The sequence below is a fragment of the Capra hircus genome, chromosome 5 (genome assembly GCF_001704415.2).
Source record: "Capra hircus breed San Clemente chromosome 5, ASM170441v1, whole genome shotgun sequence".
Classification (NCBI taxonomy): domain Eukaryota; kingdom Metazoa; phylum Chordata; class Mammalia; order Artiodactyla; family Bovidae; genus Capra; species Capra hircus.
Window position 1 is genome coordinate 26,802,386 of NC_030812.1, and position 19,847 is coordinate 26,822,232.

Genomic DNA, 19,847 nt, shown 5'->3' on the forward strand with positions numbered 1-19,847 from the left:
GAGAAGTGCCCAGGAAGTCTTATGGGTCGATGATAGTGTGTGTGAGCTTGTTGGGATGGTGGGGGCTTGGGGTTCTCTTCTACGGTCTCTCTCCTAGTCGCATGACTGTCCGTAGTGCAGGATGAAATGAGTCCTGGCTTAGTGGACTCTAGTCCTATCCTTGCTGTGTGCCGTGGGCAGATTGCTTGCCCTCTCTGGACCTCAGTTTCTTGTGCTATGAAAGAAGGGTGTAGGATAAGATGACCTCTCAGATCTCTCTGCTCTGACACCCTATAATAACAGGCAGGTACTATGCACGTGTAGGGGGTTTTGCTGTCTGGTCATTCTCCAGCTGTGAGTATTCTGGTCTTAACAAGACTCTACGATCCTCGAGACCTGGTCTGTGTGGCTGCGGCATACACAGGCTGGCCTGCCTTGCCTTGCTTTGTTGGCAGTCAGCACGCTGCTGTCTGCACTCCCCAGTTATGCTAACTTTCCCTTCCCTGGACCCAACCAGTGGTTCTTGTCCTTGTCACTGTTGTGACTCAGAGGTTACGTGGAGCAGGGGGCTATGATTCTTCCTTTTGGAGAGTGGGTGGGCTGCAGCGCAGAGCAGGCATCAATGAACTGAGGGATTAGATTGGGTCTTAGGAGAATTTCCTAACTTTCAGGATAGATTGAGAGAGCTTCGCTCTCTGAGTCCCTGCTCCTAATCCTGCTTTCAGTACTGTCGTCCATCTATAAAAGCTTCCCAGACTAAACCTCTCTTTTCCCATCCCCCAGTCCTGACAACTGATGCCACTCCAGGTTCTGGTCTTATTTCTTGGGTTGTGTGTGTCTGGGGGTGGGACCACTTCCTCTATCAGAGGGTTATTCAGCTTTTTGGGACCATGATCCCTGGTAAGAAATGCATTTTATATCACAGTTCTGTATATATTTATACGGACATAACGCACACTGAACACAATTTTTTTTTTGAACACAATTTTATGGTGATACACTCTGATATGCTGGTTGACATCCATTAAATTAACCCTACTGAACCCAAGTTCACAACCCTAGTGAACTGTAACTTGCAGTTGTTTTTTTCTGGTTGCCCTGGGTCTTCACTGGAGTGTGTGGGTTTCTCTAGTTGCCGTCTGTAGACTTCTCTTGTCATGGGACATGGGCTCGAGAGAGCATGGGCTCAGTAGTTGGGGTGCTCAGGCTTAGTTGCCCCATGCGGGATCTTAGTTCCCTGTTCAGTTCAGTTCAGTTGCTCAGTCGTGTCTGACTCTTTGTGACCCCATGCACTGCAGCACACCAGGCTTCCCTGTCCGTCACCAACTCCCGGATCTTGCTCAAACTCATGTCCATTGAATTGGTGATGCCATCCAGCCATCTCATCCTGACCAGGGATCGAATCTGCATCCCCTGCATTGGAAGGTGGATTCTTAATCTCTGGACCACCATGGAAGTCCTGTAACTTGCAGTTTTGAAAATACTATTCTCTCAGGCTGAAGTCTGAAAGCAAGGAGACCAAAGCAGTCAGTCCTAAAGGAAATCAAGCCTGAATATTGATTGGAAGGACTGAGGCTGAAGCTGAAGCTCCATTACTTTGGCCACCCGATGTGAAGAGCTGACCTGTTGGAAAAGGCCCTGATTCTTCGAAAGATTAAGAGCAGGAGGAGGAAGGGGCAACAAAGGATGAGGTGGCTGGATGGCATCACTGACTCAATGGACAATGAGTTAGAGCAAATTCTGGGAGATAGTGAAGGCTGGCATACTGCAGTCCATGGGGTTGCAAAGAGTTGGACACAACTTGGTGACTGAACAAGAGGCTGAAGTTCCTTGGGGATGGAGGCAGAAGATTCAACCCCCTCCCGAGGGCTTGTTGCTTCACATGGCCATGAGAGGGATGCTGGTGAGAGGGGCTGAGGAGGGGCAGGGAGCTGGTCCAGGTAAATCCCCAACTTCATCTCCTAGTCTAGCAGTTCCTACTGGGCCCTGGACCTTATTTTCCCAGGGTTGTAGGAATCCTGGGACCTTTCCCCTAGAAGTTGCCTCATGGGCCTTTCACCCTCGGGTGTTGGGAGGCCGTCCTTAGTAACATGCCACATAAATATTTGCCAAATCAGGAGTGGTTGCTAGAAGCAGGACACCCAACTGGCTGAACCTGATTGGGTCTGAGTGGCAGTGACTGTGTGCTGGGCCCTGATGGGCAAGTCTGGACTCAACTCGTGTTTTCTCATCTGTACTCTTCCGCTTCCCTCTCAGCCCAGCCCTCTTTCCTCTCCAGATACCATCAGCTTGCTCCTAAAGGGGTGTCCGTGGCTCCCGTAGTCTGGGACAAGTTGTGCTCCACAGAAGGGCTTCCTCCTTCCTCACCCTGGGCCAGTGGTGTGCAGGAGCCAGTTTGTGCAAACTCGCGAGAGCTGATTGTGTTCACTTCTTCCCAGCTCTGCAGTCAGTGGCATAATGCTGGTAGCTTGAAATCAGCCATGGTGGGAGCGTTTATGCCCTAGAAAATGATGGCAAACACCACAAAGCAGAGATGTGTTCTCACAACCCTGCACACAGCCAGCTGTTATCCTGCAGCACCCGCTGTTCAGCCAGTCCCCTCGCTGGCTCCTCTCCCCAGCTCCTAGCAGAGGGGAGGTTTCTGGTTCTCTGTTGACTAGGGAAACACGTGCACTGGCCTGTTCTCAGTGGAGGCTGTGGCCTTCCTGAGAAGACTACAGGATCCTTAGAAGAGCTGGGTTCTCCTCCTGGCTGGACATGTTCCTCGCTTCAGGATCTCTTGGGTAGTTGCTTTTGTTTCTGTGTCTGTGAACAAGAACAATACCCGGTTTTCAGACTGTGGTGAAGACCAAAGAAGGTTAAATTTCTACAGGGCCTGGTACAGTGATTGGCACTCAGAGGGTCTGCAATAAAACTTATTTTGTAATCAAATTAATTTTTTAATTAAAGTATAGTTGATTTACAATGTTGTGCTAGTTTAAGGTGTAAAACACGGTGATTCAGTTATACACACACACACACGTATATATGTATATGTATTTATTTTCCTTTATAGATATTACAGAATGTTGATATATTTCCCTGTGTTATACAGTAGGTCCTTGTTGATTATTTTATTTATTCTAATTAATTAAATTGGAAGATAATTACTTTACACTCTCATGATGGTGTTTTGCCATACATCAACAAGAATCAGCCACTCTAGTTTATATCTAGTAGTGTGGAGAAGGAAATGGCAACCGACTCCAGTAGTCTTGCCTAGAGAATCCCGTGGACAGAGGAGCCTGGTGGGCTGCTGTCCATAGGGTCGTACAGATTCGGACACGACTGAAGCGACTTAGCATGTGTGCATGCATTGGAGAAGGCAATGGCAACCCATTCCAGTATTCTTACCTGGAGAATCTCAGGGATGGAGGAGCCTGGTGGGCTGCCGTCTATGGGGTCGCAGAGAGTCGGACACGACTGACGCGACTTAGCATGTGTGCATGCATTGGAGAAGGCAATGGCAACGCATTCCAGTATTCTTACCTGGAGAATCTCAAGGATGGAGGAGCCTGGTGGGCTGCCGTCTATGGGGTCGCAGAGAGTCGGACACGACTGACGCGACTTAGCATGTGTGCATGCATTGGAGAAGGCAATGGCAACCCATTCCAGTATTCTTACCTGGAGAATCTCAGGGATGGAGGAGCCTGGTGGGCTGCCGTCTATGGGGTCGCAGAGAGTCGGACACGACTGACGCGACTTAGCATGTGTGCATGCATTGGAGAAGGCAATGGCAACCCACTCCAGTGTTCTTACCTGGAGAATCTCAGGGATGGAGGAGCCTGGTGGGCTGCCGTCTATGGGGTCGCAGAGAGTCGGACACGACTGAAGCGACTCAGCAGCAGCAGCAGCAGCAGTGTATGTCTGTTAACCTCAAACTCCTAATTATCCCTTCCCCCCCATTCCCCTTTGGTAACCATTTTTTTTTCTATGTCTGTGGGTTTCTGTTTTGTAAATAAATTTATTTGTAACTTTTTTCAGAAAAGAGATTCCATGTGTAAAAGATATCTCATGGTGTTTGTCTTTCTCTGTTTGGCTTACCTCACTGAGTATGACAAGCTCTAGGTCCACCCATGTTATTGCAAACTCTTTTTTGTGGCTGAGTAATATTCCATTGTGCATCTGTACCACATTTTCTTCATCCATTGCTTTGTCACTGGACCTTTAGTTTGCTTCCACATCTTGGCCATTGTAAATAGTGCTGCAGTGAACGCTTGGATGCCTCAACAGAATTTTAAAAACATGAGCACATTGTCCATGGAAAATGGAGATCACTTCAAAGTCAGCGTTTGGTGTTGTCCCCCCACTCCCACCGTCAACCTGGAAATTGGAGACACACATTTAAATTCTGAGCTCCCAGGAAATCTTAGAAAACGGTTCCTTTCCACATTCTTGGGGATGTGCTCCCTGTGGGTTTTGGGGGCTCACTACCTGGGCACAGAGGGCCCACAGAGGCAGTAGCTTGGCTCACCTTGGGGGCACCCTTCCCTGTCACGGGAAGCCCATCCCTGGGTGGGTATCCCCTTCCTTCATCACCAGTGTGGTGAGGAGGGCAGGGGCTACTCACCCCAGCCCAGCAGGCAGAGTCGGCTGGTGTGAGGGTGCGCTCTCTGGCCTGGGGGAGCGTGAAGGGCAGGCCTTTCATCTCCCCGCGGCTCCTGCCCCGACAGGCCGGGAGAGCTGTCAGCTGTCTTGCAGGTGAGATAGAAATCAGCCGCTCCCACGGGTGCTGCTCCTCCCTCCCTTGCTGGCTTTAGGAAACTTCGAATAGGGTTGAGGTTGACCTGTGTTCTGTGTAAACCAAAGCACACAGAAGAATGTTTTACATTTTAATAGTTAGGCCTCATGTGAATATGAATTAGAAAAAGACTAGAACTAGCACACAAAAGCTACATTTATGGATATTATGGTTTAGGGTCAGGATAAGAAAGAGGTGAATCCATTTAAATTCCATTTTAAGAATATATTAAGGACATACCAGTATGTCTGGCATTACACAATGGCATGATGTTGGAGGTTGAATGTGAGTGCCTGATATTTGGGCGACTTGAGAGATTCTGGGTTAGAATTTGGGATGTATTTCTCAGTTGCAAAGGCTGAGCTGAGGGAGGGGCCCATGGTGCCTAGACTGAGGAAGTCATGGGCTGTCTGTTGTCGGGAAAGGGAGACTGATTAAAGGCAGGCACAAGACATTTGAGCCTTTCTGGTCCAGCTCCCCTCAAACAGGATGGGACAGGAACCAACTCCTTTGTTGAATTTTGAAAGCCAGGAAGACCTAAATGGGTGTGGATAGCCGTGCCTCACCTTGACCCTAGGCGATGACTTCTGTTCTTTGGGGATGTGCCCAAAATAAGCACACCTGCTTTTTCAAGAGGATGCCAGAACCACAAGAATTGTACCTGCATCTATAGTGGTATCTCCAGCACTTATTGCATTTTCAGTTTAGTTCAGTTCAGTCACTCAGTCGTGTCCGACTCTTTGTAACCCCACGGACTGCAGCATGCCAGGCCTCCCTGTCCATCACCAACTCCTGGAATTTACCCAAACTCATGTCCATTGAGTCGGTGATGCCACCCAACTATCTCATCCTCTGTTGTCCCCTCCTCCTCCTGCCTTCAATCTTTCCAGCATCAGGGTCTTTTCAAATGAGTCAGCTGTTCGCATCATGTGGCCAAAGTATTGGAGTTTCAGCTTCAAAATCAGTCCTTCCAGTGAACACCCAGGACTGATCTCCTTTAGGATGGATGGGTTGGATCTCCTTGCAATGCAAGGGACTTTTACTGGTCTTCAAAATATATTCCCCATGTCTTCCCTACTCCCCTTCCAGACTGCAAACACCTTGAAGGCAAGAACTTTCATTAAATTTTGTTTAACTTGGGCTGGCATATTGTCTGGCACCAGGTAGTGTTTAATTAGTGTTGATCAGGGATGAATGTGGAGGAATGAGTTTCACTTTTGGATCTGCTATGTGATCTTGGGCAAGTCATTCTACCTGTCTGGACTTTAGTTGGTTGAGGTGTCCTTCAACATGGACGTTCCTAGGTCTCCTAGAGGAGCGCAGTGAGGTTGTTAAGGGCAAAGACTCTGGAGTCTGTCTATGTACGTGTGTGCTCAGTTGCTTCTGTCATATCTGACTCTGCAGCTCTATGGACTGTAGCCCACCGGGCTCCTCTGTCCAGGGGATTGTCCAGGCAAGAAGACGGGAATGGGTTGCCATTGCTTCCTCCAAGGGATCTTCCCGACCCAGGGGTCGAGTCGGAGTCTCCTGCATCTCCTGTACATTGCAGGCAGATTCTTTACTGCTGAGCCGCTGGGGAAGCCCTCTAGTCTATCTCCCTTTGTTCAAACCTTGGCTCCATTCCTACCAGCTGCGTGGCCTTGAGAAAATTATTTTTTCTCTCTGTGCCTCCCTTTGTAAGGTGGTGATAATCCTCATACCTACTTCATAGGGTTGGGTTGTTAGGATCACATGGTTGCTATATGTAAATGGCTGGGTAGATTCCCAAACAGCTGAGCATAGAGCCACAGCTGACTTGTAGCTATATGGGGATCTGTGAAGGAGCATGCTAGAAGGAGGGAACAGCAAGTGCAAAGGCTCTGAGGCAAGAGTGTTCCTGGCATGCTTGTGAAAAAATTAGGGGATAAACTAGGTTAGGCCTCTTTCATGCCCTGTACTTTCCCCAAAAGACGTACACTGAGAGGATGTAAAATGGCAGAGGAAGGGTTTCTAGTGGCATGCCGCAAGGCTCTGCCCTTGTTTTCCTTCAAGACAAAAGAAGAATCCCTCACTATCATAACAACACGTCTACTTGCACCCCAGGCCAGTCTCTCTCCGATTTTCCTCCCCATTCTGCATTCGTATGTGTGTTCTCCATGGCGCTGTATAACATTATATTCTTTTCAGATGGGAATGGGGCCTTATCCATCTTATGTCTCCTGTATCATTTAGCTCAGTGCCCAGCCCACAGCAGGAGCTCAATAACACACACACACACCACACTTGTGCACATGCACACACACGCACACACACACGCACATGCACGTACACGTGCACACACACGCACACATGCACACACACATGCACACACATGACTACGTTTGCTTGCTCCCAACCTTGTCAGGGAGTGAGGTGCTTTGGAGAACAGAATTGAGAGTTACAAGAATATCCAGAGGTTGAAAGATGAAGGCGATCAACAAGATGAAATTGAATGGGGAGTCATTTATTTAACAAGTGTTTACTGAGCACCTACTGTATTAGGCAGAGTTCTAAGCACAGAGGAGATAGAAGTCAGCAAAGAGACCAAATCCTCGCATTCGTAGAATGATATTCTAGAGCAGGAAGACGGACAAACAAAATGAATAAGTGAAATATATGGCGTGTTAGAAAGTGCCAAGTGTTGAGTGGAAGGAGATAGAACTGGGAAGGGGGTAAGAAGTGTCAGTGCATCTCGGCGTTTCAGTTTTGGTTTGGGGCAGCCAGAGATGGTGACTTGTAGCTATACGGGGTTCTGTGAAGGAGCATTCTAGAAAGAGGGAATAGCAAGGGCAAAGGCTCTGAGGCAGGAGTGTTCCTGGCATGTTCGAGAAAAAAATACGGGATAAACTAGGTTAGAACTCTTTCATGCCCTGTACTTTTCTCTCCTTAGTATAATTGCAATTAAATACATGTTTAATTGCCTGTTCAATGTCTCTTTCTCTACTGGACTCTAAGTTTTCTCAGTGCTAGGGCTGGGCCTTGTTCTCGGCTAAATTCCTAACTCTCAGCATAGGTCCTGGCACACAGGAGGTGCTTTATCATAATTTTTCAAGTCAATAAGTAAATGTGGTCCAGTGGTTAGGAATCCCAATAAGTAAGTGTAGGGACTTCCTTGGTGGTCCAGTGGTTAAGAATCCACCTTCCAATGCAGGGGTTGCGGGTTCAATCCCCGGTCAGGGAACAAAGATCCCACAAGTCTCAGGGCAGCTATGTCTGCAGGCCACAGCTAGGGAAGCCCAAGCACTGCAATGAGAAGCCCTTGTGCTGCAACAAGGATCCAGTGCAGCCAAGGTTAAAAAAATAAGCTCAGTGTGAATAACTGGCTATTGGGTAAAAACATCCACTGCACAAGCAGAACAGGCTTGAATGCAATTAGAGGGAAAGAGGTTGAGGAGTGGTAGCTGCAGCCAGAGGTGAACTCAGGGTGGAGCAGTAAGAAAAGGGGCCGCTGGGGAGTGGTTAATACAAGGAGCTGCCCTGTCTGGGTATCCTCGAAGGCAGGGCTGGGGTAGGCAGGGATTGTAGGGCTTGAGGTGTGGTTGAGGCTGGTTGACTTGGAGCAGGAGATTTAACCCAATGGGTAAAACCCACTGGAACTGTCACATGCTGGGTTTAACGTTAAGTCCACAATTTGAGCCATTTGCACTTTGCTGCCCCGTAAATGGGACCCCTTTGTGTACCTTTGTGTGTAACACTTAGGCTTCCCAGGTGGTGCTAGTGGTAAAGAACCCACCTGCCAATGCAGGTTAGGCATAAGACTCGCAGGTTCAGTCCCTGCATCGGGAAGATGCCCTGGAGGAGGGCGTGGCAACCCACTCCAGGATTCTTGCCTGAAGAATCCCCATGGAACAGAGGAGTCTGGCAGGCTGCAGTCCATGGGGTCGGAAAAAGAAGGATATTAGTGAAGTGACTTAGCACCTGTGTACCACTTAGCCTCTGAGGGGCCTAGTATTCAAATCTCCAAATCACTTTGTCATTCTCTCCATCATGGCATGATTTTTTTTTTTTAATGGAGGAAAACATGTTACAGTAGTGTCTGAGAATTTAAGGGGATTCAAGAAGGTCCCTAGGTATAACTGTCATGGGTAAGAATTCATCTCTTAGACAAGTGCTTTGAATGCCTAGTGTAAGCCAGACCCTGAGCTTGATGGAGGGGTGGACAAGGCAGACATGGTGGAGTCATGATCAAAGGTCTATTTATGGGCTGTTCCTGGGTCAGTGGTCTGAGCTGGGTGGGGGCTCAGGCTCCAACCCAATCAGCTGTGTGGGTGGCCTTGAGCAAGTCGCTCAAACCAGAGTGATGGGTCAAAGTAGGCTTAGAGGTCATCTGGTGCAATCTCTTGGATTACTCAAGGTTGCACAGTCTCTGCGCCTACCCTAAACCCTATGGGGCCTCAGAGTCCTTAACTGAAAAACAAGGGCTTTGGACCAGAGGACCCTGAAGCTCCCTAGCTTCAATACTCTGTCACGTGCTCAGTCGCTTCAGTTGTGTCCGACTCTCTGTGACCCCCTGGACTGTACCAGGCCAGGCCCCTCTGTCCATGGATTTTCCAGGCAAGTATACAGGAGTCAGTTGCCATGCCCTCTTCCAGGGTATCTTCCCAATGAAGGATTGAACCCTCATCTCCTGCGGTTCCTGCATTGCAGGTGGGTTCTGTAGTGCTGGGGAAGCCCTTCTAATACTCTGAAACATTACAAATATGGGGAAGTTTCAAGTGTGACCTCTGCCTTTCACCCTCAATACTGGTGGGGGGGAGTGGTTGAATCCAGCCTGCAGAGATCTTTCTCCAGAATGTTTGTGGGAGGAACGTGCCTCTGTGGAGTGGTCCCAGGGGGCAGGGTTTGGAGGTGGGTCCTCAGTGGGATTCAGTCCATTCCCCAGATTCCCTTTCTAGACTCCAAGTCCAGCCGCACTGCCTCCTCTCTTCTCGGTGTGCCTAAATCGCTTCTTGGATCGTTTTCCTTCCTTCTCTTTCTTACCTGAGTCCTCAGTCCCTCGATCTCCTTTGTTTTCCCCAGAGGAGGCCTGGCCTCTTCCTCCCCTTGAGGTCATCCGTCATTCATTTCTTTCCGGGTTGTCTGCTGGATGGGGCTATAGGGGAAGGAGGAAGGGACTTTAATCCTCTAGAGGGAGGGGAGACACGCTCACCGTTGTCTGGGCCCAGGGGTGGAGTGTCTACGGGATTGTTTGCATTGCTAGGACTGACTTCCTCATAGCACATCTCTTGCGTGTTCGTTATTCTGTGGGTCTCTGTACTGGCTTTGAGTTGCATTACCAAAGACCCCAGTACCCCAGCTTCAGGGTGCATCAGGCTCTAAGAAGTGGGGAGAGGAAGAGGGAGAAATAGCCCTCCAATCCTGGAAAGTAGACATTTTGGAAATTTCTGAAAATCAGAGCTGCCAGCCCTCCCTGCCTGCAGTGGGAGGGCAACAGGGGAGGCAGCTGCTGCCTGGGTCCTCCACCAGGTGGGAGAGTCGCTGAGTGATGAACCCTGGGGCTCCTCCAGTTAGCAAACTCTCAGGGCAGGGATTGAATCTATCCAGCGGCTGCCCCAAAGCTGCTATGTTTGTTCCCAGTCCCCAGGGGAAGGGTGTTTCTAAATGCACATTTTATTTTATAGCCTGGGAGCTCTGATGAGTAACTCGACAAAGGCAGTATGAGACCCAGGTTGATGGGGCTGGTGCTGTGTGTTTGTGGAAGGGACACAGGCTGGGCTTAGGAATGCTTTATCTGCCTCCATCCCAGGTGGAGAGGCCTGGTTTGAGTGGGGTGGTGCCTTGTCGATGATTGCTGGGTTGGGCAAGAGGAGGGACTTGGATACCCTGTTTTTCAGTTTCATTTCCAAACCTTGCAGTGTCTTTGAGCCAACGATGACAGTAACACCTCTGTTAGCCTCCCGGCTTCTCTTGTGCTGCAAAGTGCCTTCCTTCTCCTGCTCTTGGATGTGGATCCTCCTTTGAGAAGTTGTGCTCCCCTGTCCAGCATCCGCAGGGCACTCAGGTGCTCCACTTGAAACCCCTCCATCTTCTCCCCTTGAATGTGCCTCCCTTCTTACCCATCTCCTCCTCCAGGAAGCCTTCCCTGAATGACTCTCAGTGACTTTGCTCAGGGCCTTCTCTCCCCATCCCCCAGCACTGAAGTCCCAGTCTCTGGCTGCTTCCTGGTCTTCAGAATGTGCCCACACTTCCTGTAGCCTGGGAGCTCAGGGGGCAGGCTCTGGGTCTCTTCCTTGGGCACTGCACGTGCCGGGCATCTATTCTCAGGTGTGTCAGAAGAGGTCAGCTGGAGCCAGTGACAGACACAGTCAGGCCAAGAGCATCTTGCTCTCCAAGGCCCAGCCCAGGCACGGGAGGGGATAAAAGTCTCGTGCCGGGCCTCAGGGCAGGAACTTGCTCTTGACGATCTTTGCAGCCCTGAGACCTTCAGTCACTGCCATGTCTCTCTCTCCCTGCCGGGCCCGGAGGGGCTTCAGCGCTCGCTCAGCCTGTTCTGCCCAATCGGTGGGCCGAGGCAGGGCTGGCTTCAGCAGCAGGAGCCTCAGTTCCTTTGGGGGGTGCCGAGGAAGCTCTCGTGGAAGGACCTGGGGTTCATGGGGAAGGCTAGGGGTGCGGCTTGGGGAGGGGAGTGGTGGGCCTGGGCTTTCCCTGTGCCCTCCGGGAGGCATCCAGCAAGTGACCATCAACCAGAGTCTTCTGACCCCACCGAAGATTGAGATCGACCCCCAGTTCCAGGTGGTTCGGACTCAGGAGACCCAACAGATCAGAGTCCTCAACAACCAGTTTGCTTCTTTCATTGACAAGGTGAGGGTCCACTCAGCTAAGCCCCGTCTCTGTGCCTGCCTCCGAGGAACTGTTTTCGATGGGCTTGGGAATGGGGCAGTCAAGCCTCCTACTCCTTTTCTAATCACTTCTACAGCAAGGAAGTCCCTCTTGTGGTCTAACTGGAGTCTCTCTGGTTATGCTGAGGCTATGTTTAATTGGTGTTTTGAAATTCCCTTTATAGAAATGTCATTATAATTCATTGAGTGTGTGGGCAAATATTTATCAAAGGCCTCAAAGGCTCCAGGCCGGCCAGAGGGTTGCTCAGGCTAGAGAGTTGTCCCGGAGGCTGTGCCCAGGCAGGGATTCTGGCAGGAGCCTCGGGATCTCTGCTTGTGCGGCAGGTGCGGTTCCTGGAGCAGCAGAACAAGGTCCTGGAGACCAAGTGGCGCTTGCTGCAGCAGCAGGGGCTGAGTGACGGGCCCCAGGGCCTGGAGTCTTTCTTCGAGGCCTATCTGGTCCGGCTCAGGACACAGCTGGAGCAGCTGCAGAGGGAACGAGGGTCTCTGGATGCTGAGCTGAAGTCCTGCCAGGGCCAGGAGGAGGAGTACAAAGCTAAGTATGTGAACCACAGCATCCCCATGGGGCCTGGGGGCAGCTGGGAGGGCTTGAATCAGGCTGTCTGCTGGAAGTTGTCCCTCCTCTGAGCTCCTGGAGTCACAGGACGGCCCTCCCCTCTGGCCCCTCTGCATCCCCACTCTCTCTGATTCTCAGGGGGCCCCATCTGCTGCAGGTAAGAGGCCCCCCAGCCCCTGATACCCAGGACTGGAGAGCCTCGATTCTAGCAGGCCCTGACTATGAGGGCCATGTTTCTGGTCAAGGTGGGGAGGGGCTTATTTAAAGAATGTTCCTGCTGGTTTTTTTCCTTGAGAAATTCCTGTTGAGCAGGCTGTGGGCTAAAGTGACTCAGATATTCTCTGGTCTCAGAGGTAGAAGGGAATTCACTTAGTGGGACCATCCCTGGTCCTGTGGCATGATTCACGGCTGGCTGCAGTTCTGGGTTCCCCACAAGGTCACCTGGTGGTAATGGGGAGAGCCCTGAAGCCACAGAAGGCTCATGTTTGGTGACTGTGAGCAAGGAATAGCTGTGTGGCCTTGAACAAAGAATCTCACCTTTCCCAGCTTCAGTCTCCATATCTGTAGACTGGGATAATGCCTTTCTCGTGTTCCAAAGCCATTGGGAGGTTGGCTCCAGGGCCCAGGTGGAGGGTCCTAGAAAGACTGGGGACAGGAGACCTGGATTTTAGATCTGCATGGGCCACCTAATTATCTGTAACCTGGGCATAATCTCTTTGATAAAATCCAAAATGCCTGCTTCAGGTGATGATTGTGAGTGGTAAGTGAGAAGTGTTTGAAAGCGCCTTCCAGACATGGAGGTAAGTGACCCGATGTCATAGTGGACCTGGGCCGAGAGTGAAGAGGGACATAGGACATGACAAAACTTCCTGACGGAAGAACGGAGGTGCAGGCTGCTGGTGGGTCCTGCTTTGGAGCATCTAAACGGGGTGACCTTCTCTTGGGGACTGTGCTTGGAGACAGTCCTTGGCTCTGATGCCAGCACCCTAGGCAGTGTCTTTCTGTGCTTAATTGGCAGGTATGAGTGCGAGGCCTACAGGCGTGCCACTCTGGAGAATGACTTTGTGGTCCTCAAAAAGGTGAGTGGGTTCAACTGCTCTACCTGAATCCTTTTTTTAAAAAAAATTCATTTATTAAGCTTCACTGGGCCTTAATTGTGGCATGTAGGATATTTAGTTATGGCAGGCAAACTCTTAGTTGTGGCATATGGAATCTAGTTCCCTCATCAGGGATTGAACCCCAGCCCCCTGCTTTGGGAGCACGGAGTCTTAGCCACTGGACCACCAGGGAAGTCCCTCTACCTGAATCCTGAGCCATTCATTGTGCACAGAATCTGGGCTGCGAGAGCCGTGTGTGTGTGTGTGTGTGTGTGTGTGTGTGTGTGTGTGTGTGTGAGTGTATCGGGGGGATTCTCACACACAACATGCTGTCAAATGTCTACTGGGACCCTGTGGGGAAATGGAACACACACACAGACACAGGGACCCTTGGACAGGATCTGATTGAGGGACTATGGGATGAGCTCTGGGAGTCACTGTGGGAGAGGGTGGAGAGGGAGTGGAAGAAGCCCAACTGGTTGGGATGAATGAGGGAAGGCTTCCTGGAGGCGATGTGGGTCAATGTCAGACAAAAGAGAGCAGGGCAAGGCGGGGCTGAAAGAGGAAGGAATGGGAGCCGGAGAGGGCCATGGGGGTGTGTGTGCTGGGCAGTGTGTGAACAGAACTCCTGGGTCAGAGTGGGACCCCCAAAGAGGGAGTGGGGGCACATTGCTTTTGTCTCTCTGTCCCTAGGATGCAGACGGGGTTTTCCTGAGCAAGATGGAGATGGAAAGCAAGGTGAAGGATCTGAAAGAGTACATCTGCTTCCTGAAGCATCTCTATGAAGAAGTGAGGATTCTCCATGGGCAGAAGCAATGGTTTGCCTAGGGCAGGCGGGATGAGGGAGGGGGACAGCACAGGCAGGCTCCCTGTGGCCACAGCATAGTGAGAATGGCCAGGAGGTGAAGCCTGGTTAGCGTGCCTTAGACACTGGCCATTCAGTCCTTTGACAAACAATTACTGAGAATGTACCAGGTGAATTGCTAGGTATTGAGAATACACCCGTGAATGACCAGACAGAAATCACGAGGCTAGGAGATAATAAAGACAATAAGCAGCAGACCTGGTAAATAAGTAAATTACATAGCATGTTAGAAAGTGATAAATGCTATGGAAAAAGGAAAACCAGAACAGGGAGAGGAGGATTGGGAACGTGGAGGGGTAGGGCAGGTGGCAGTTTCAAATAGAGTGGTCAGATGGCCTTATTTAGAAGATGAGATTGGAGCAAAGATCTGACAGAGGTGAGGAAGTTAGCCACATGGTGGGGGGCGGTGCGAGGGATTCCAGGCAGAGGGAGCCGGGAGCCTCCTGGTCTTTGAGGAAATGCAAGGAGGAAGAGGGAGCGGCTGTGATAGGAGGTCAGGGAGGGACTGGGCCAGGTGATGTGGGGCCCTGAGGACGTGTTGCTTTGAGGTCCAGGAGTCCTCGGGCTGCCCTCACTTCCAGATAAGAGGGCAGGGCACGCTCGGTGGCAGCCGGCATGAATGAGGGCTGCCTCTGAAGGAGGCAGGAAGTCAGCCACTCTGCCCACTTTCCTCGGGGCTCCAAGGGGAAGGGGAACCGGGAAGACTTGGGACACTGAGTCAGTCCTGCCCGCAGGAGCTGGCCCAGCTGCAGACCCAGGCCACTGACATGTCCGTGGTGTTGTCCATGGACAACAACCGCTGCCTGGACTTCAGAGACCTCATCGCCGAGGTCCGAGCCCGGTACGAGGAGATCACCCGGACCAGCAAAGCTGAAGCTGAGCTGCTGTACCAGACCAAGGTGCCGGGGCTGGGGGGCTAGCACTGAGCTGGAAAAGACTGGGTCTCCCTGCCTGCCCCCCTGGGGCAGTCGTCTACCTCAGTCTGGCTGGGGCAGTTCTGATGACCTGTCTGGAGCACCCGGGCTGGGTGGGTACCATGTTCCCCCTCTCCGGGAAGGAGGCAATGCAGGGGAACCATGAGAGATGAGCCTGGAATTCCACAACCTCATCCCACCACGTCCTGGTCTCAGCGCTTCACCTGCATTCTGGATGAGGATGTGAGGAGGCAGAGAGCCGGGCCATGGTCAAAGGTGAGGGTCAAAGGTCAAAGGTGGGGTGCTCTCCACTCACGGTGCCACCTCTGTTCCCCCGACCAGTACCGGGAGCTTCAGGCATGTGCCCAGCTTCATGGGAACAGCATGAAGGAGACCAAAGTCCAGATCACTCAGCTGCAGCAGACAATTAAGAAGCTGCAGAGTCAGATTGAGACCGTCAAGAATCAGGTAAGGGTCCTGAGCCCCCAAGCCCTCCGTCTTACCACCTTTGTTCAGAGGTCACTGCGGGGTTGGTGTGAAACTTTGATAACTCATTGGAACTTCGTATAATTTGGGATTGAGAGCACTTTGAGCCCCACATCAGAGGGGTTCGGCTGTCCTCCAGGGGATTCTAGCTGCATGGGCTCTGCACAGCCAGCCCTGGCCCAGCCTTCTCACTGTATTCCATGCCCACATGCGCTTGGTGCTTTCAGCTCCTAGGGGAGAGGGTTAATTCATCTTTTCTAATCTCTTCTTTTGGCACTTAGTCCTCAAGTCCAGCAAGGACTCTGAGGCCATGCACTGAATTTCCTGGTCCCCTGTTGGGGAGGGACAGAACCAGGATCTCAGGGAGCGGGGGACTCCAGCAGGATGGTGGGGTGCCGAGGCCCCACTAGGGTCAGGTGATGCTGTGGATGGGAGGAGCGGGGAGAGGTAGATGGAAGGATGGCAAGGGCAGGGAGGTGGTTTCCTGCTCCTCTTCGAGACCTCAGTTTCAGATGTGAGGATTACAGATTCTTAAGTTTGCAAGTGTCTTTGCTCTCACTTTCCCCAAGCCCAAAGAATCACTCTTTTGGGATCAACAGAGGGTTGAGAGCTGAGACCACAGAGTCAGAGGGTTTCCTCAAGCACTTCAGCCTGATTCCCAAGTCACTTGTGGCCCGTGCACGTGTGAGCAGGGCACAGATCCTGGAGAAAGTTCTTGGAGTACAGATCATTCAGAGGCCATCCTCAGTCTCCAGATGTCCTGACCTGCTCTCCTTTGAAGTGCAAGGCAGGACCTGAGGTGAAGGTGACCAGGTCCTATTACTCAATTTGCTGCCACTTTGTTTTGCCCATCGTTTTGGACTTTTTGCTTTGGAAGCCTGGGGATTCTCTGGGGTGTCTGATAAGATACAGATTCCTGGGCTTCCCACTGGCAACAGGGAATCAGAGTCTCTAAGCATGGAGCCCAGAAACCTGCTTTCTCAACAAAGCTCACCCAGGTAATGACGAAGCATGTGGAGTCTGAGTCCAGTGGCGAGCACCTAGGAGAGTCACTATGTGCTCACGTCTGGGAACCACAGTCCTCCCGTACAGCGAGGTGTCTTTCCTGGGAGACTCCCTCCTGGGGACCCACCCCCTTTTACTTCTCCTTTGCATGCACAAGCCTGATGAACAGGGACTGCAGTTAGAGCAGTGGACTGGACCTCAGATGTCCTGGGCTGGGGTCCCAGCTCCACCTCTCACCTCCTTTCCAGGGCTCAGTTTCTTCATGAGGAGAATGGAGACAGTGTCCCCATCCACGGGGTGCTTTGTGGAAAATGAATAATGAGAGCCTTTAGGGAATGCCTTCCTTCCTGACCCGAATGTGAGGGTAAATCAGCTAGATGGCTGATTAGACAGGGATGCAGTCTTTCCTCTAGGAGTTTTCTATCGGATTGGAGAGGTGAACACAGAGAAAGTGTTTTTCAAATTGAGGCCCATGATTTGATAGACTCTGACAGCATCAGGACAAAGTATTTGAAATGGGGCTGTTCTAAAAAACAGATGGATAATGAACCCATCCAGGACAGGAGGAGCTGTAAGTACCCTGGGAGAGAGAAGCTATTTGAAGGATGGTGCTGAGGGTTAGGGCTAGGGGAAAAAATACGGAAAATCACTGGGGAAAGTGGCAAAGGAGATGGATTCATTTCCTGTGCTGCTGTGACAAAGTATCACAAACTTGATGGTTTGAAAGAACAGAAAACTGTTCTGTCTGGTCCAGAGGCTGGAAGTCTGAACTCAGGTGTCAGCAGCTGTGCCCTCTGAAGGAGCTGGGGGAATCCTTCTTGGTGGCTGGTGGCTCCAGGAATTCCTTGCCTGGTGGCTGCCTCACTCTCATCTCTGCCTCCATCTATTTCAGTGTCTGTATCCCCTCATCTTTTTCTTGGACATCGGTCACTGGATTTAGGGCTCATCCTAAATACAGTATGATAGCATCTTGAGATCCTTAACTCATTACATCTGCAAAGACCGTATCTTTCCAAATAAGGTCATGCTCTGAAGTTCTTGGTGGACCTGACATTTTTGAGAACGCTATTTAACCCGCTCTAGGACTTAAAGAAGCAGAAGAGGGAACCCTTCCTTTTAGAACGAGAAGAGCTGGGCAAGGCCAAGAATAATTTAGGGCTCATGAAATTATGGTCCATCTCAGCTTTTAAGTTATAGTTGGTACTTTGGGGGCCTGTGCCATGCTGATAGTCACTTTCTCCCTTATCTCCACGCTTTGCTAGAATGCCAGCCTGCAGGTCGCCATTGCTGATGCTGAGCAGCGTGGGGAACTGACCCTCAAGGATGCTCAGACCAAGCTGGCTGAGCTGGAGGCCGCCCTGAGAACTGCCAAGCAGGACATCGCGCGGCTGCTGCGTGACTACCAGGAGCTGATGAGTGCAAAGCTGTCCCTGGATGTGGAGATTGCCACCTACCGCCGGCTGCTGGAGGGTGAAGAGTGCAGGTGAGGGGCTGGTCAGGGTCATGGGGATGTGTGAGAAGTGGGGGTGGGGGATGCCAGGCCAACACAGGATGCTGAGAGATTTCTCCATACTCTGAACTGCTGAGGGCTACCCGTTCTGCTGGGAGGGATTTAAAATTGGGGGATTTTATCTGCTCAGAGGGTGCTGCTCCAAGAGGCTGAAAGCATCCTGGGGCACATTCTCTGCAGTCTTTCTTAGTGTTTCTTTCTCTTGTCTTTTCTCCCCCAGGATGTCTGGGGAATGCGCCAGCCAGGTCACTATCTGTGAGTATCAGGGGACTTTGGGAGAGGGGTTCCCACGGAGAATCGAGGACTCTGCTGTGACCCTGGCCCCTTTCTTGGCAGCTGTTGGAGGAGGCAGCACCGTTGTGTCTGGAGGAGCAGATGGTGGCCTGGCGGGCTCTTGTGGACTTGGAGGCGTGAAAGGCAGCTTTGGGTCTAGCTGCTCCAGCGTCGTGAAGGGAGGCTCCAGCGTTGTGAAGGGAGGCTCCAGCGTCGTGAAGGGAGGCTCCAGCATCATCCTGGGCTCTGGGCAGGGCCCCGTTGTGGGCTCTAGCTCTGTGTCCGGCTCTTCCTCCAGCTCCACCAGCCACACTATCCTAAAGAAGACAGTTGAGTCAAGTCTGAAAAAGTCTGTCACATACTGAGTGACCCAGAGGCCACCTACTCACCCCTGCTTTCCTGAGCCCTCTTAGGTCTTCTCTCATCCTCATCATTCCCATCCCTGCACTGCCAACTCTGCGTCCACTGCCCACAGCCTGAGCCGGCCACAGGGAACTCTGCAGAAGTCAGCGGGTCCTGCCTGCTTGCTGTTCTGAATGCTCGTCCAGTCTAGCCTTGCTCTGCATACTAATTTGCATCTTACTTGTCTGCTGCCAGCCCCAACCAAGGAGCACAGTGCCCAGCCTCAGCCCACCAGCCAGCCTCGTCCTCCCCTCTCTCTGCAGCCTTCGACCGAGATGGGAAAACTCCTGATTGGGCTTGGCCAGATTGCATCTCCATCCCAAGGGAGAGGCTCGAGGCCCACTGACCAGAATCTGAGGGCTGGAACCAAGGGCCACACCTGCCTCTGGGCCACCATTTCTGTATTTCTGTCCATTTATTTTCCGTGAAATAAAGCAGCACCCAGTTATCCCTGCAGTGGGTCTTCCTTTCTTTCTCCCTCCTGCTTCCCCACTCCTTCCTTCCCATACATTTTTTTTTTTCATGGTAAAGACTGCTTTATTGGTGGCAGCTAATACAAGTCAATAAGTATTGATCCCCAAAGATCTCAGTTATGTATCAGATTACTGGTCCACAGAGAGCTGAATGGAATTGAACCAACTGATTGCTAGGAGGATAAGCTGAAGTCAATCCTGCTCCTTGGGAAATGAAGCCAGAGCCAGTTCATACATGGCGTATGCCGTTCCACCAACTTTAAGAATCATGGTGGTTCTATACAGGACGGCATCAGCTATCCCACACTTCGGATGCACTGGAACTCCATTATCCTCCTGAAACAGCTTTTGTTTCTCTGGAACCCTATTTTCAAACTGCCTGCGTGAAGCAGTACTTGTGGTCCTCTGAGCAATCTGACGGAGAGCCAGAAGATTCCGTAGCATCTTGGCTCAGGTACTGCCCACCAACCGCGACAACTGACCACCAGCAACGAGAACGCCCCACGCTGGAACCGGAACTACCTCCTCCATAAGTTTTTTTGAGTGTCAGGACTAGGGTTACTCTGGTAGTAAGATCAGCCCTGCCGTGCTCTCCTAATGTGTCTCTCTTACCCCTTCCGTCTCCAGTAAAACCCTCTCATTCATGAGAG

At 51.3% G+C, this 19,847-nt stretch overlaps 1 protein-coding gene, 1 long non-coding RNA gene and 1 pseudogene across 2 annotated transcripts; 1 reads left to right on the forward strand and 2 right to left on the reverse strand.

Moving 5' to 3' along the window:
• On the reverse strand, nucleotides 1,712–4,708 carry LOC108635996. The gene is made up of 3 exons (XR_001918033.1): nucleotides 4,589–4,708; nucleotides 4,063–4,341; nucleotides 1,712–2,784 (listed from the first exon to the last, which is right to left on the reverse strand). It is a non-coding gene; the product is annotated as an uncharacterized LOC108635996 (long non-coding RNA).
• Nucleotides 11,121–19,180, forward strand: KRT78 (keratin 78). Its single transcript, XM_005679932.2, has 9 exons — nucleotides 11,121–11,578; nucleotides 11,941–12,155; nucleotides 13,191–13,251; nucleotides 13,963–14,058; nucleotides 14,869–15,033; nucleotides 15,391–15,516; nucleotides 17,802–18,022; nucleotides 18,270–18,304; nucleotides 18,386–19,180. The coding sequence occupies exons 1-9, from the start codon at nucleotides 11,213–11,215 to the stop codon at nucleotides 18,685–18,687; spliced, it is 1,587 nt and encodes a 528-aa protein (XP_005679989.1). The 5' UTR covers nucleotides 11,121–11,212; the 3' UTR covers nucleotides 18,688–19,180.
• On the reverse strand, nucleotides 19,248–19,847 carry LOC102181840 (annotated as a pseudogene).